This window comes from Chinchilla lanigera, unplaced genomic scaffold (genome assembly GCF_000276665.1).
Source record: "Chinchilla lanigera isolate Chin_1 unplaced genomic scaffold, ChiLan1.0 scaffold00144, whole genome shotgun sequence".
NCBI lineage: Eukaryota > Metazoa > Chordata > Mammalia > Rodentia > Chinchillidae > Chinchilla > Chinchilla lanigera.
The window spans coordinates 2,087,076-2,101,992 of record NW_004955545.1 but is presented as its reverse complement, the minus strand read 5'-3'; the positions used below and the strand labels follow the sequence as shown (position 1 = coordinate 2,101,992).

General features: G+C 43.8%; 2 protein-coding genes across 5 annotated transcripts in view; both read left to right on the top strand.

The window, feature by feature from the left end:
- Kiaa0907 (KIAA0907 ortholog) overlaps window positions 1-1,553 on the top strand; it is a 19,973-nt gene extending 18,420 nt beyond the window's left edge. The window contains exons 14-15 of one of the 2 annotated variants that reach the window (XM_005411625.2): window positions 298-401; window positions 1,341-1,553. In XM_005411625.2, the coding sequence (XP_005411682.1) occupies window positions 298-401; window positions 1,341-1,376 (140 nt within the window). In that variant the 3' untranslated portion in view covers window positions 1,377-1,553. Of the gene's footprint in view, window positions 1-297 lie in introns of both variants that reach the window. The other variant, XM_005411624.2, reaches the window with a different exon arrangement.
- A 1,035-nt stretch (window positions 1,554-2,588) lies between these two features.
- Rit1 (Ras-like without CAAX 1) lies at window positions 2,589-12,463 on the top strand. 3 transcript variants are annotated; one of them, XM_005411622.2, is made up of 6 exons: window positions 2,589-2,777; window positions 3,154-3,296; window positions 3,445-3,501; window positions 7,675-7,748; window positions 7,965-8,156; window positions 9,536-12,463. In XM_005411622.2, the coding sequence occupies exons 2-6, from the start codon at window positions 3,191-3,193 to the stop codon at window positions 9,764-9,766; spliced, it is 660 nt and encodes a 219-aa protein (XP_005411679.1). In that variant the 5' UTR covers window positions 2,589-2,777; window positions 3,154-3,190; the 3' UTR covers window positions 9,767-12,463. The 3 variants fall into 3 exon arrangements, with proteins under 3 accessions (XP_005411679.1, XP_005411676.1, XP_005411675.1); XM_005411619.2 differs by having other exon boundaries at window positions 3,150-3,296; XM_005411618.2 differs by having other exon boundaries at window positions 2,596-2,671; window positions 3,150-3,296.
- Window positions 12,464-14,917: the final 2,454 nt, after the last annotated feature.

Here is a 14,917-nt window from a genome sequence, read left to right as displayed (position 1 = left end):
CCCCAAAGACTCATTTGCTAACTTTCCTTTTTTTTTTTTTTTTTTTTTTTTTGTGTGTGTTTCTCTTTTCTTTTTCTGTTTTCTTACATGGTTCTGGTGGATTCACATTTGCTGATGCTGGTGCTGTTTTTCGTGTGATCTTCAACATTTTTGGGTGACCATGACCCTGTGACCTCAAAATGGTGTCCAACTAACTACTTACAATTAACATCTTTTTTTTATTAACGAATTTATGGTATTATCTTTTTTTTTTCCCTTGGTGGGGAATGGGGTTGGGCTGTTTTTTTTCTGTTCTAGATTATCCTGCCAAGAAGATGAAGACTACAGAGAAGGGATTTGGCTTAGTGGCTTATGCTGCAGATTCGTCTGATGAAGAGGAGGAACATGGAGGTCATAAAAATGCAAGTAGTTTTCCACAGGGCTGGAGTTTGGGCTATCAGTACCCTTCATCACAACCACGAGCTAAGCAACAGATGCCATTCTGGATGGCCCCGTAGGAAGCAGTGGAACAGAGTTTTGACCTCGGAGACTTCTTAGCAATAATGCATGTGTTTGATTTAACAAGACTTGGGGCCTGTGCTGGGAGCCATCATGGACCTTGCAGAAGTTAGAAATGCAGTGTCCCTTTTTCTTAAAGGGATTCCATTCTTTTTAAAAACATGTCTGCAGTGACATTAACTTCTGTTAAAATTTACTTAGATCACAAATTTGTCTCAGAGCTTTTCTAACAGTTGGTGAAATGTGCTTGTCAGATGACACATCCCAGTAGGATGATTCCCATGTACATTTGAAAGGTCCAGCCTTGTCCAAATGAATACCACAACCTTCACCTAAAGAAAGGTTTATTTGTATTTTACTACTGTTGGGTCAATTTTGATATTCACTGGTTACAAACAAAGCCTTACTATTTATTAGTGGGGAAATACTTTTAAAATTGTCTTTTGCTTTCAATATTTAATTCTCAGAGATCCTCATCCCTATTTCAGTTTGGATTCTTCGTTTTGAAAATTGCTGTTTTACTAATGTAAAAATACTTGATACAGATGGATCCTGAATAGGAAAACGAAATTATTTTTAATTGTGTCTTTTTATTGGGATGATGTGAAGCTGGCACCTTCAGGCACATTTGTTCAGACAGCCATTGCCCTTCTAAACTCTGTCTCCAGCTGGGTCAGAGACAAGAACTTGACTAAAAGCTGGTCAGAAGTCATCACAGAAATGAAACACAGTGGTCTGTCTGTCATAGAACTGGTTGCAGCTAAGAGAGGTTTGACTACATCCAGTAGGATGGTGGACTTAGTGACTGAATTGCAACTTGTCCTTTTTTCTTGGCGTTACAGGTTTTGCCAAAAGAACTTTTTTGTATCAAATATTGATGTGTGAAAGTGAAGGAGCTAGTCTGCTGAACCAGGAATAGTTTGAGATTCTGAACTGTCATTTTTGCACATTGGAATACTTTGCAGGCTGGCTTTGTACAAACTTAATCTCTGGTTTCCTATATGTTGTAAATAATTAGACCATAATTTCAATATAAATAAATGTATAAATATTCAGCTTGTGGTTTCTGTGTTCTTTTTCTTCCACAACTCACCCATACACTAAAACAACTGGGTACAGTGAAGCATGCAATGTAAACCCAGCACTCTGAAAGCTGGGGCAGGAGGACCACAGTCATCTCAATGCCAGTCTGGGCGACATAGTTCAAGGACAGCCCCAACTGCATAGCAAGACCCTGTCTCAAAAAAAGCTTTTTACTCAGCTGCGTAATGCAATTACAGACCCCCCCCCATAATGTGTACAGACTCAAACTTTGCATATAGTTCTGAGAGTTTGTAACTCTTCAAAGTATGTGCTTAAAGCCCAGATGAAAAGTTCTTAATTATCCTAGATATGTTCCATTTCATACTATTGCCCTCCTTTATTTCACAGAGGGTCAAGGGGACCAAATGAAACACTTTAAGACAAAAGGTTACTGAAAAGCAGTGGGGCTGGTGATATAGCTCAGCAGCACAGCCCCTACTTGGCAAACTCGAGGCTGTGAGTTCGAATCCTGGTACTGGAAAAAAAAAAAAGCAGTGGGCATAAGTTGGATCAGAAGAGAAATATTCCAGTGTAAAGTTCCTTCTAGTGCTGTGTGCTCTGCCTACAGGTGTGTGTAGTTATTACCTCGACTTTTTTCCTTTGTGCCAGAGTAGTACATTGTACAAGCAAATTTTTCTTATATGTCTGTTTAGACTACAGAACTCTACTTAGGATAACCGTTAACATCCAATCTTGAAGATTACTCTTGGTTTGAAGAGCCAAGTGTGACTCCTTTGTGAATGGGCGCTCTCTACCTTGACCCAGGCTCCTGCTAGGACCTCAGCCCCGATTTGGTGAAAGGGTGGGCGGTTGTGCCTTTCACCATTTCCTCTTTTCGCAGCGCTTGAACAAAGTGTTTTAGTCCCCTGGCCGGCCACGGTTACTTTCTCCTGGCCTGATCTGTTTCTGTCACGCCCATATGCTTGCAAACTAGGAACGGTTCTTGAACGGCCTTTCCAAGTGTCTCGGAACTAGGTCTGGGGACGTCCCGCCCCCGGGGCGGGGCGGGCGTCACGGTGGCCTGGCCCTTCCCGCTGGGACGCGGCCTGTGGCGCCATCTTTCCCAGCTCGGCCGTGGGAGCGATCACGGGTCAGTTGTGGGGTCTGGGGACCGAGGAACGCGGAGAGCCCAGCCTGTCCGCACCGTCCGGAGGTGCCGTGCGGGGCGGGGCAGGGCGCGGCGGGTGCGACCCCAGGTACGCCGGGCAAGGGGCGCGGGCCGGGAGGGGCGCGGCCGGCGCCGGCGGGGAGGGCTCTGGGACCCTGGGGTCCCGAGACTCGGCCCGGAGGGCCTTGGGGCTTCAGCGGCCACACAGCGACTGTCGCTCAGCTCCTCCCTGCTCGTGCTGGAGTGCCATTCTGAGGAGATCTGAATTTCTTTGTCTCCTTATGTTTAAGTCGGAAACCCTGTGATGTGTCACGGGACTGAGGACGAGGTTGTGGGGCTTTTTAGGGTTCATTCCGCAGTGAGCAGCAGGCGCAGGCCAGGCTCTGTGGAGGCGGGCGTGCCAGCCCCGCCGTGCCGCGCTGTCCCGTCCTGCACTAAATGCGCTCTGCTTTCCTTCTAGGCAGCTTTTCCTTGGGGCGGCGCAGGGCCCCCAGGAGCGCGATGGACTCCGGAGCTCGCCCCGCGGGTGGCAGCTGTAGCAGTCCTGCCGGGCTGTCCCGGGAGTACAAGCTGGTGATGCTGGGTGCCGGCGGTGTGGGCAAGAGTGGTAGGTGACATTTGGCGTTTTACAAGATGTGAAACAAATGACCCCTACTCAAGCCAGATAGGATACTGGGTAGTGTGCAATATTGATACTAGACATTCTTTTGTGGGTCACCTTCGGAGGGTTTTAACTTTCATTTCTTGTTTTGAAGCTATGACCATGCAGTTTATCAGCCACCGATTTCCCGAAGACCATGACCCTACCATTGGTAAGTCAGACCCTCGCTGCAGTTCCCAAACTTGCTAAGAAGCCGTCCTGGAGAATGCCAGTTTTAAAAGGCTATTTCTAATTTTATTTTGAAGCCTCCCCTTTTTGGCATCTAATTCAGATTTATTTAGAGGTAGTGATACCATAGAAGTTGTTAAGCAATTTAGTATTTCCTTTTTTCTGGGTTTAACTCTGTATGTATGTCAGTCACCTTTACTTCTGTCATGAGCTGAGCATTAATAGGACAACTTTCTGTGCATAGTTTGGTTCCTATGCTGTATGGTCACACCAAAGGGAAACGCTGCCTAGTGAAGCCTTTTGGCTGTCACTTCTCTAAGGGTCTAACTTGAGGCTGACTGTAAGTATGAGTCAGCTGGTTTGAACTTCCACAAAAGGAAGCAGAAAAACAAGTAGAGCCAGCCTACTGAACTCTTAAAACTAGGCGTACACGGCCTGAGTGTCTTCCACTTGAACCCTTCACTTATTTCCTTATACCTGAAGTTCATTGTACAGTGATATCTTCTCCGTGTCTCTCTGTGTTGTCACAGTACTAGTAGAGTTAAAAAGTCATTTTGTTTGCCTTACCTTTTCATTTTCTTAATTCCCATTCTCTACAAACACTAAGGACATTGCTGTCATTCCTCAACCAGTAGGAAGCAGGTTGGAGTCTAAGGGGTTACGTTCTTGTGTAACTGCGGTGGGTGGGGAGGGCACATAAAGTCTGAAAAGGTATTTCATATGTGGCATTTTGCCACGGCGAGGGCTTTCCACTAGGCCTGGCTGCTGCTCTGTATTCCACCAAGCAGTGAGTGTTCATGGCAGCCCAGCTTTGGGTATAGTTATATAGTAGGTACTTCTGTGGATTTGGGTGAAATCGAAACTGTTCCTTTAAAAAAAAAAAAAAAAGAAAAAGAAAAAGAAACAGTTCTTGTTTTTTCTGTACTATATCAGATTTGGGCATGGGGGACACTGAGGATCCAACCCAGGACCTTCTGTAATCTAACTACATACTTCACCACTGAGTGACACCCAAACCCCGGTATATCAAACTTGGAACATTGTCCTATGGGTGGGAGTTTTAGGAATAAAATCAGTTTAGGGACCTGGGGATGTAGCCCGCTGTAGAGTGCTTATGTAGCATGTGTAAGGGCCTGGATTCAGTTCCTAGCACTGCCCCCCAAAAGAAAACAGTTTAGGAGTTAGGATTATTTACTTAAAATTCCAGAAACATTTCCTTTCTTCAAAATAAAACTCATATTTGTTCTAATGGATACTTTTTAGTGTTTTCTCTTTTGTTTAATTTGGTGTTTTTTATTTTGCTTTTCCTCTTTTTTCCTTTCTCTTTACTGTGCTAGGATCAAGCCTTGTAGACCTTATGCAGTCACTCTACTACTATGATATACCCAAGCCCCGTGAGGTAGCTTTTTTTTGAGACAGGGTCTTGCTATGTGCAGGCTGGCCTTGAACTCACTATATAGCCAGGCTGGCTGGCCTTCAACTTGCCGCAATCCTCCTGCCTCAGCCTCTGGGCTGCTGGGATTATAGGTGTGTGCCACCACACCCAGTTTCATGAGGTAATTTTGAAAACTGTCCATCCCCCCTCAGTGTTACCACCTGTTTTCCTGACAGTATTCTCTGATAAATACTGTGTCTCTTAATTGCTATTATGTACCAACCACTGTGACAGGACTTCAGGTACAGTGGTAAGCAAAAACATAAGGTGACTACTGTGATTGACAGCTTGGTGTATTTTGTTTTAAACTTTGGCTAGAAACTCTAAGAAGGAAAAATTTACATTATAGCCACTACAGTTATAAGTATGAAAGTGAATATGTCTGAGTACTTCTTTATTAGCACATATTTATGTATATGAAACTAAAATATGAAACTATATTTTCCTTACTACTTGTGGTACTCCCTCATATTTTCTATTTTATTTAGGTTTTTGTTTATTTATTCTAATGTTAGTCTCAGACCATTAGGTCGATTTCACAACTCACTAATCCTAGTAGATCATTACTTATAGTTTAAGAAACATGGATTTAGCTGGGTGTGGCAACACAGGCCTATAATCCCAGCACTCTGGGAGGTTGAGGCAAGAGACTGTAAATTTGAGCACAGCTTGGGTAGTGATTTAGTGAGACCCTATCTCAAAATAAAAACTTTTTTTTGAAAACAGGATGGAGGCTGGGTGTGGTAGTGCACGCCTGTAATCCCAGCACTTGGGCGGCTGAGGCAGGAGGATCGTTGCGAGTTCAAGACCAGCCTGGGCTACAAAGTGAGCTCAAGGCCAGCCTGAACTGCATGGCAAGACCCTGTCTCAAAAAAGACAAAAATAAATAAATAAATAAATTAATTAATTAATTAATTAAAACAGGACTGAGGATATAACTCATTATAAAGGCCCTGGGTTCAATCCCCAGTGCTAAGAAAAGAAAAGAGGAGAGGAGGGAAGGGGAGAAGAGAAGAGAGGAACATTGATTTAATGTGCTCTTCATCTTTGAAGAGGAGTTAGAAGCAAAGATTTATAAAAATTGTTAAAAGGAAGTTCATTAGGATATAAATGGCAGTTGCTTTTGAGTGATGAAAATATTGAGTTTCTCTTATTTTCTACTTTTCTATATTTTGCAGGTGTATTATAATGTGTGTGTGTATATATATATATATATATATATATATATATATGAAGCCAGGCATGGTGGTACATACTATAATTCAAGCTATTGGAGAGACTGAGGCAGGAGGATCTTGTGCCCAGGAGTTTGGAACCAGCATGAGGAACACAGTGAAACCCTCTCTCTTAAAATAATAATAAAGCCAGGCGTGGTGGCACACGCCTGTAATCCCAGCACTCAGGAGGCTGAGGCAGGAGGATCTTTGCAAGTTTAAGACCAGCCTGGACTACAAAGTAAGCTCAAGTTCAGCCTGAACTGCATAGCAAAATCCTGTCTCAAAAAGACAAAAAATATATATATAATAATAATAACATATGCAAAAAAGAAATTTGCTTTCATAAAGGAGGAATTACGATGATTCTTTAGAAAATAATGGTTTTTCCTTTTTCTGTAGTAGTAAAATGAAGACGAACTATAGTACATAGGCTTTTGAGTGCAGCAATCTTGAGTTTTATTCTATCTCTGTCACTAATTAACTCTAATTTGAAGTTTTTTTTTTTTTTTTAGATGGGGTCTTGCTATATAGTTCAAACTGGTCTTAAACTCACTATGTAAAAAAACAAAACAAAACAAAACAAAAAATCTCACTATGTAGCCAAGGCTGGCCTCAAACTCATAAAAATCCTCCTGCGTCAGCCTCCAAGTGTTGGAATCACAGATGTGCACCATGGCCAGGCGTGGTGGCACACGCCTGTAATCCCAGCCTGTATTTCCCAGCACTCAGGAGGCTGAGGCAGGAGGATCATTGTGAGTGTGAGACCAGTCTGGGCTACAAAGTGAGCTCAAGGCCAGCCTGAACTGCATAGAGATACCCTGTCTCAAAAAAAAAAAAAGACAGATGTGAACCACCACAACTCATCTCAGAAACTTTATAGCATAGAATTATAGTTAAAGCCTTATAAATTTAAGCTATGAATAAACTGTGTTACCACTCTATGAAAAAAATAATACCTGAGTTGAACACCCAGCTTACATCTCCCAGTGGATTTATCATGCTTCATGAGAAATTTGTACACTTAAAAGAAGTTGGGTAGAATCAATGTCTTCATGATTCTTTTTTGGAGAGGTGTGATACTAGGGATTGGATTTAAAGGATTATTTAGTTTTTTGGGGGTGGGTAGTTCTTTTTTTTTGAGACAGGGTCTCACTATGTATTCCAGACTGGCCTTGAATTTGCTATGTAGCCCAGGCTGCCCTCATATTCACCACAGTCCTGCTACCTCAACCTCCTGAGTACTGGGATTATAGGTGTGTGTCACATACCTGGCTTTTTTTTTTTTTTTTTTTTTTCTTTTTTTGAAATAGGATCTCCCTAAGTTGCCCATGCTGGGTTCAAACTTGTGATCCTTCTAAAATAGGTATTTCTTCATTTGTTCTCGCTCTCTTTTTTTTTTTTTGGTACTGGGAATTGAACTCAGGACTTCATACTTGCTAGACAGGTGCCACTGAGCTTCTTCCTTTGTATGTAATTACTAGTACAGCTTTCTTTGCTCCTGTAGAAGATGCTTATAAAATCCGGATCCGTATTGACGATGAGCCTGCCAATCTGGACATTTTGGATACAGCTGGACAGGTATTAAATCCCAGAATGCTATGAGTTAAGATATTTTTCCTCAGGTAAAAGGGAGGGGAAGGCTTACGCAGAGATCACTAGTTTATCTCTTTAATTTTCCATGCACGCTGACTCAGGATAGCAGGTAACCAGCATACCTCTTCTTTAATCTGGATGAATAGCTAGTCTGTGGGGTTCTAGGCTGCCTCTACATTACTGACCCTTGTATCCCTCTAGGCAGAGTTTACAGCCATGCGGGATCAGTACATGAGGGCAGGAGAAGGATTTATTATCTGTTATTCTATCACGGATCGCCGAAGTTTCCATGAAGTTCGGGAGTTTAAACAGCTTATTTATCGAGTTCGACGTACTGATGATACGCCAGTGGTTCTTGTGGGAAACAAGTCTGACTTGAAACAGCTAAGACAGGTGAGAAAAGAAAAGAAAACAGCCAGACATGTTGGCACACGCCTGTAATCCCAGCACTCGGGAGGCTGAGGCAGGAGGATCATAGTGAGTTCGAGACCAGCCTGGGCTACAAAGTGAGCTGGAGGCCAACCTGAACTGCATAATGAGACCCTGCCTCCAAAAAGACCAAAACAAAAAACAAAAAACAAAAAAAAGAAAAGAAAACATTGCAGTCTTGTGGGATGAGTCATTTTTGTTTGACTTACAGATTCCTTTGCCTTAAAATGGAAAGATCAACATTAGCTTCTCCCTAACCTTGAAATTTTTCATGTATCTACCAATTTGCTATTACTAAGGATGAAATCTGGATTTTAGGAATCAGTTTATAGGACAGAACTCACTAGAATATAACCAAATGGCAAATGGAGCACCTATTAGGCAAAGGGTCATGGAATGTTCATTTCCTGAGACTTCAGAAATAAAAATGTTTATGTTGCAGCAGGAGAAACTTTGGACTTCACCTTCAGTACCCTTCCTGTGGTGAGGGTTATGAACTCAGGAAGAGGAGACTAAGAAAAGTTGTAGAGGATTTTAGAATAAGAGATACCCTTAAATTAGCAATGACTAGCCAGGCGTGGTGGCGCATTCCTGTAATCCCAGCACTCGGGAGGCTGAGGCAGGAGGATCGTTGTGAGTTCGAGACCAGCCTGGGCTACAAAGTGAGCTCCAGGCCAGCCTGAACTGCACAGAGAGACTCTGTCTCAAAAAGATGGCTAAACATCAATTTTAGGACTGGTCTTGACTACATAGTGAGACCCTGTCTCAAAAAGCAAATAAAAATGTAGGAGAAATTATGGCATATCTATAATTGGCTACATTAACTTGGGGTTTCTAAAAGTTTTCAGTATTATAGTTTAAGTATACATCTCTTTCCCCTGTGCTTTTTTGAGACAGCATCTCACTATGTAGTTTAGACTGGCCTTGAATTTACTATGTGGACCCGGCAGGACTCAAACTCAAGGTGATCCTCCTGCCTCAGCCTCCTGAGTGCTGGGATTAACAGGCATGCATACATATCTGGCTCTTCTTTCTTAAAATGAGATGCATAAAGAAAGTGAAGATTACATATTGAAGGTGGAAGCAACGTTAGAAGTCATGAAATAGGGCTCCCCAAATTGTGACCTCCCTGTGCTTGCACACTTGGAGAGCTGAGCTCTCTTCCTGCTGAGGTAGCCCCCTCACTTTTTCTTTAAGAGTAGGAAAATTTACTGGGGAATAGGAATAACTTCTGAGAGACACAAGGGGTCCCAGATGGGTTGCCCATCCCTCACTTTTTTTGACGGTTGTAATTGTTTCCCATTTTTCCCACTATAAATTTACTCATGTTTATACTTTTAAAGGTCACCAAGGAAGAAGGGTTGGCTCTGGCCCGAGAGTTCAGCTGTCCCTTTTTTGAGACTTCTGCTGCGTACCGCTACTACATTGATGATGTTTTCCACGCACTTGTCCGGGAAATACGTAGGAAAGAAAAGGAGGCAGTACTGGCCATGGAGAAAAAATTTAAACCCAAAAGCAGTGTCTGGAAGAGGCTGAAGTCCCCATTCCGGAAGAAGAAGGATTCAGTAACTTGAAGGGAAGGCTTGGAGTGCTTACCTGTGAACTGCAGTGCTTAATCCAAGCAGCCCAGTAGCCTGCAGTAGTGAGCATGGTACTTGCTCTTTCTCCTGTTAATGACCGTTATTTTTAAAGTAACTGATGAGGGGGACATGGCTACTAGGAGTTTCCAATGATGTGGCATTTAAAGTATTGTTTCTTAGTTGATTCTGATCTATTAACCAGCAGAGCACTGTCTGCTTTTCAGTTGTCACATTAGAATTTGATCTACCACTGTTGGGGTCATGTTGCTGATATTAATCCATGTGAAGCGCTTATACCAGGAGAGCGTGCAGGCCCTGGGTGTTTGACCAAGTGCACAGTGAGTCTTGTGCTGTGTAGCCCTGTCGGTCTTCGCCCTCCATTCCTGGGACTGTCCCAGAGGAGGGCCTCAGTCTGCTTTCTGCACGGTGCTTCCTGGAGACAGAAGGAAAACTCTGAAAGGAAATCAGTGCTAACAAGATCAGTGCCAAAGCCCAGCAACTAGCTGTGGAGCTGGCTCCTGCTGCAGCCCGTGGAGCGGTGAGAGTGGGGAAGCTGGGCCGTGTTCTTACAGGGACTTGCAAGGGCCCAAGCCGGATGAGCCTGGCCTTTCTGAGGCATGCACATTTGCCCCGAGGCGCAGAGGTGGGTAAGAACGGACAGGCGCCTGTAAAGTACAGTGATGGTTTCTTGCAGGAGGCTATTTTACTGTTCAGGGTATGCTTTCTTCCTGCTTCAAAGGTAAACATTTGGGAGCCATTGCTGGGTTGCTAACTTGTTTAAGTCCTTAGTCAGGAGAGCCAGCGCCTTGAACAGATTTGTGTCCCCACAGATGCACACGTCAGTACACAAATTGCTTCCCAGTGCCTGCCCTTCCTTTCTCTTTGCTCTTTAGAAACTTTAGGGCTGACAGAGTGGTTTTTAGGCCCTTCCTTTGACTGACTGCATTTTCCACATAGAAGAAACATCAGGAGTTTGAATATGTTATGTATGTGTCTCCTTGACATCAAAGTCATTAGACTCAGGATTCTAAGCACACCTGTGGCCAGGCATGGTGCACGCCTGTAAATCTCAGCACCGGGGAGGCTGAGACAAGAGGACGGCCTACCTAAACTACATCGTGAGACCCTGTCTCAAAAAACCAAAAAAGAAAAGAAAGCCTATGGTTTTTCTGTTTATTGGGGAGGGGGGTCAGTCTTAAAGCTTTAATATTCACATACAGTTTGTAACCTGAAGATTTCCTTAGAAAGACCTTACAAAGTTCACCTCAGGGTTATGTGAGCCTTGACAAAGTTTAGACTAAGGAAAAAACCACTTGGCTCCATGTACATGTTGAGAAGCTGTAGTCCCAGAAAGCAGCTTTCACTTGGTGCTGAGAGCTCTGTGGTCAACACCTGTGAGTGGAGAGCGCGTGTGGAAGGACTGAGAGCAGCACATCCCGTGCTGAGAATTAAATACTACTGACACAGCATTTGTCTGCTTTAAGCTCTCAGACAACTTTCTGCGACACCCCTGGAAAAGCACGTGGCTGAACTTGTTATTTTCCATTGCTATTAAAAGCAAGAAGACAGGGTTATTGTGTTTTTCTATATAAATCAATGGTCTATGGTCCAGATTTAAAGAAAAGTGACTGGCAGAGCTTTTTTTTAAGCTCTGAGTAGTGGTCCCTTTTCAAACTCCTGAAACCCTTTTGCCACCAGATCAATCCCGTTTCTGGTACTCAGCCCGTCTAAATGCGAGTTGAGCCTGTGCAGGGTGTCTCACAGGGACCATGGCGCCGGGAGAGTCCTGGAAGCAGAAAAGAAAAGACAGCGCAGCCTATTACGGTATTATACCTTGTCTAAACCGGTTTAGACCCTTTACCTTTCATGCCTTACCTTCTCGTTACTAATGACCTAGGGAATTGTCATTAGCACCAAGCAAGAAAGTGTCAGTTTTATAATTATTGAAGATATCAAGGCAAGAACATTTCTGGCAAGAAGGACCTGTAAGAAGTGAATTTGTACACCATATAGGAAAAGAAAGTGTTTTTGAGACTGTGACCTTTGGATAAACTAATCCCTTAGTGCTGAGTCGGATTGTGCTAGATGGTTAGCACTAGGCGGTTTCAGGGTGTAAGTCGTAGCTTTATTCTTAGTGACCAGAGTGTAGGTAATTTATGAGCTCTGAGTAATCTCCTTTGTCCAGTTTGTGGGCATTAACATTAATTACCACCTGGAACTTCAAAGAGAAAAATTCAAGGCCGAGTTGAAAGACACTGGAACTATACACACTGGATCAGTACGCCAAGACTCAAAAGCTAAAGCTGGATGGGGTGGCACGCGTCTGTAATTCCTGCACTTGGGAGTCTGAAATAGAAGAATCAGGAGTTCAAGGCCAGTTTGGACTAAAAACCAAAACAAAACATTGAAAAGCTAGTGTCTAGAATCAGCTGTTCAGAATCCAGAAGGGGCGGGCTGGGGATTTAGCTCAGTGGCACAGCACCTGCCTGGCAAGTGCAAGGTTGTGAGTTCGATTCCCCGCACCAGAGAAAAAACAAAAAAAAAAAAAACAAAAAAAACCAGAATACAGAAGGGACCGGTGATGTATTAGCAAAGTGGGCCCACTGTGGTGTTTGGGAAGAGGGGAGTTTTCCCCTCATGCACTTGTATATGAAGACAGTTTGTATGACACAATACAAAACTTTTAAACAATTTTGTTGGGCTTTTCTTTTGCTTACCTGTAAGTGGGTAGAAATATTTGGAATCATTACAAAAAAGATGATTTTAAGAAGAAATATATAAAGCTGTGGGTGTATCTCAGTGTAGACTATATTGCCTAGCATACTTGAATCCCTAGGTTCAATCCCCAACACCTAAAAAGGAAAAAAATACCATGAGATTTTATATTCTAGGAAACAATAATAGAAAAAAAAAATTGAACATTGTGGTTGCACATGCCTGTCATCTGAACTACTAGGGAGAGAGAATGCAGGGACCAGCATTCAGCCTGCGGAGATGAGGGCACAGCTCTGAGGGAGGGGTCAGACCGGTCCATTCACAGAAGCATCCAGATTTTATGGACTTGCTGGGGTGGGGTAGTCTGGCTGTCGTCGTCTCAGTTCTGGTTTTGCAAGATGGCTTTAGAGGTGTCCTTAGTCCTCACTGCTTGAGGGGACAATATGATCCCCAGAAGACGGCTACTTCTGCTGGCGGTGGGGTAGTCTTGGGAGGCTGCCTGGGGTGTAGGCTGACTGGGTACCTGCTCACCTGTTACCTTGCTGTCCTGGGTCTGGAAGGTGTGGGAACAGGTGCTGTGAATTCAGGCCTCAGCCTGTGTAGATGCTGTTACGGTTTGTGTCTGGATGTTCCCCAAAGCCTCATGTAGTCATGGGTCGGGCTTCTAGAGTTTATGATTGATCTATGATCCAATGCTGGGATTATGGGTGTGAGAGCTACACCCGGCCTTGGGTGGATAGTTTGCATATGTAAGGGGGAGAAAGAGGCTGCCCTCCTGCTGTCCTCCATTTTGCTCTTGTTGCTTTTGCTATCTTCCACTGCCATGAACTGTTGCCCTCTGCCATGTGCCCCCCTCATTGGAGGCAGCCAAGTATGGGCTGAAACCTCCACAAACTGTGAGCTAAATAAACCTTTCCTGTGGAGGACATTTTTTGATTAGAAGGCATTGAGGACACAATGATTTGTTTATTATTTGTTAGACTTTCTTAAGATAAGGCTTCATTATATAGCCCGGATTTGCCTTGAGTTTACACTCCTCCTGTCTCAGCCTCTTGAGTTCTGGGATTACAGCCATGTGTTGGATTACATGTTGAGAAGGATAATCCTTTAATTATCCTTGCTAAAATGGTTGGTATCTCCCCATTTATACTAGCTATGTCCTTGGTTTTTGCTCAATAAAAGGTGACTGAAAAAGAAATGAACTACTAGGGAGGCTGAGACAGGAGGATCACAAAGTGGAGGCCAGCCTGGGCAATTTAGAAAGACCCTGTTTGAAGAAATAAAAGGGGCTGGGGTATAGCATGGTAGTAGAGGGCCCCTGGGTTTGATCCCCAGCTTAAGAAAAAAAAATGTTTTTGAGCGCTTAGTACAGATGCCTTGTGGGAAGTGTTTGTGAGCACGCCACAGAAGGACTTTGGATTGAAGGGGTGACGTCTGCATGAGGTGACAGGGAAACACAAATGGAAGAGGGTGGCACAGCCCGCGCAGCCCAGAGCCGTGCGGTCACCGTAAGAGGAGAATTGCACATGTGAAGGTCATTGCTTTTGTTTTTTCTGCTTTAAGTGGGTACCAGTATTGGGAGAAAGGACCTAGTTGGGACATTAAAGGAATGTATTTGTGTCTTCGTTATTTAGCACTTTTTAATATTTACTTGGTGGCACTGGGGATTGAACTCAGGACCTTTGTACTCTGCTATATCCCCAGCCTTTTTTTTATTTTGAGAGTATCTTGCTAAGTTGCTAAATTGCCCACTCTTGATTTTCTTTTTTGTTTTGTTTTTTGAGACGGCGTCTGATGGCACACACCTGCAATCCCAGCACTCAGGAGGCTGAGGCAGGAGGGTCAACCATGAGTTCAAGGCCAACCTGGTCTGCGTAGTAAGTCCAAGGCCATCCAGAACTATATAGCAAGACCCGTCCTCGAAAAACAAAAACAAAAAGTGAGGATCGTACTATGTAGTCCAGTGTAGCCTTGAACTCATTATGTATCCAGGCTGGCCTTGAACTCGAAGCGGCCCTCCTGCCTCAGCCTCCCAAGTACTGGGCTTCTAAGTGTGTGCCACCACATCTAGGCAAGACTTAAACCTGTGATCTACTGCCTCAGTCTCCCAGAGTGCTAGGATTACATGTGTGTGCTACCATGCCCAGCTTTTTTTAAAGTTTTTTTGGGGGAGGTGGGGTACCAGGAGTTGAACTCAGGACCTAATGCTTGCCAGGCAGGCGCTGTACCACAGAGCTAAATCCCCAGCTCCCCAAAAAACACATTTTTTGAAGCATCAATAAATATTTTTGTTTTTTTTTTTTTGTTTTTATTTTTCTCCGGTACCGGGAACCGAACTCACGACCTTGCGCTTGCCAGGCAGGCGCTTTTGCCGCTGAGCTAAATCCCCAGCCCCCTGAAGTGTCAATAAATATTGATGTTGACCACAAC

Bases quoted from the DNA above. Each gene is read 5' to 3' on its own strand.
- Rit1 (XM_005411622.2), top strand. From the start codon at position 3,191: ATGGACTCCGGAGCTCGCCCCGCGGGTGGCAGCTGTAGCAGTCCTGCC. The intron at 3,297-3,444 runs GTAGGTGACATT...CTTGTTTTGAAG, and splicing joins CGGCGGTGTGGGCAAGAGTG to CTATGACCATGCAGTTTATC. The intron at 3,502-7,674 runs GTAAGTCAGACC...TTGCTCCTGTAG, and splicing joins AGACCATGACCCTACCATTG to AAGATGCTTATAAAATCCGG.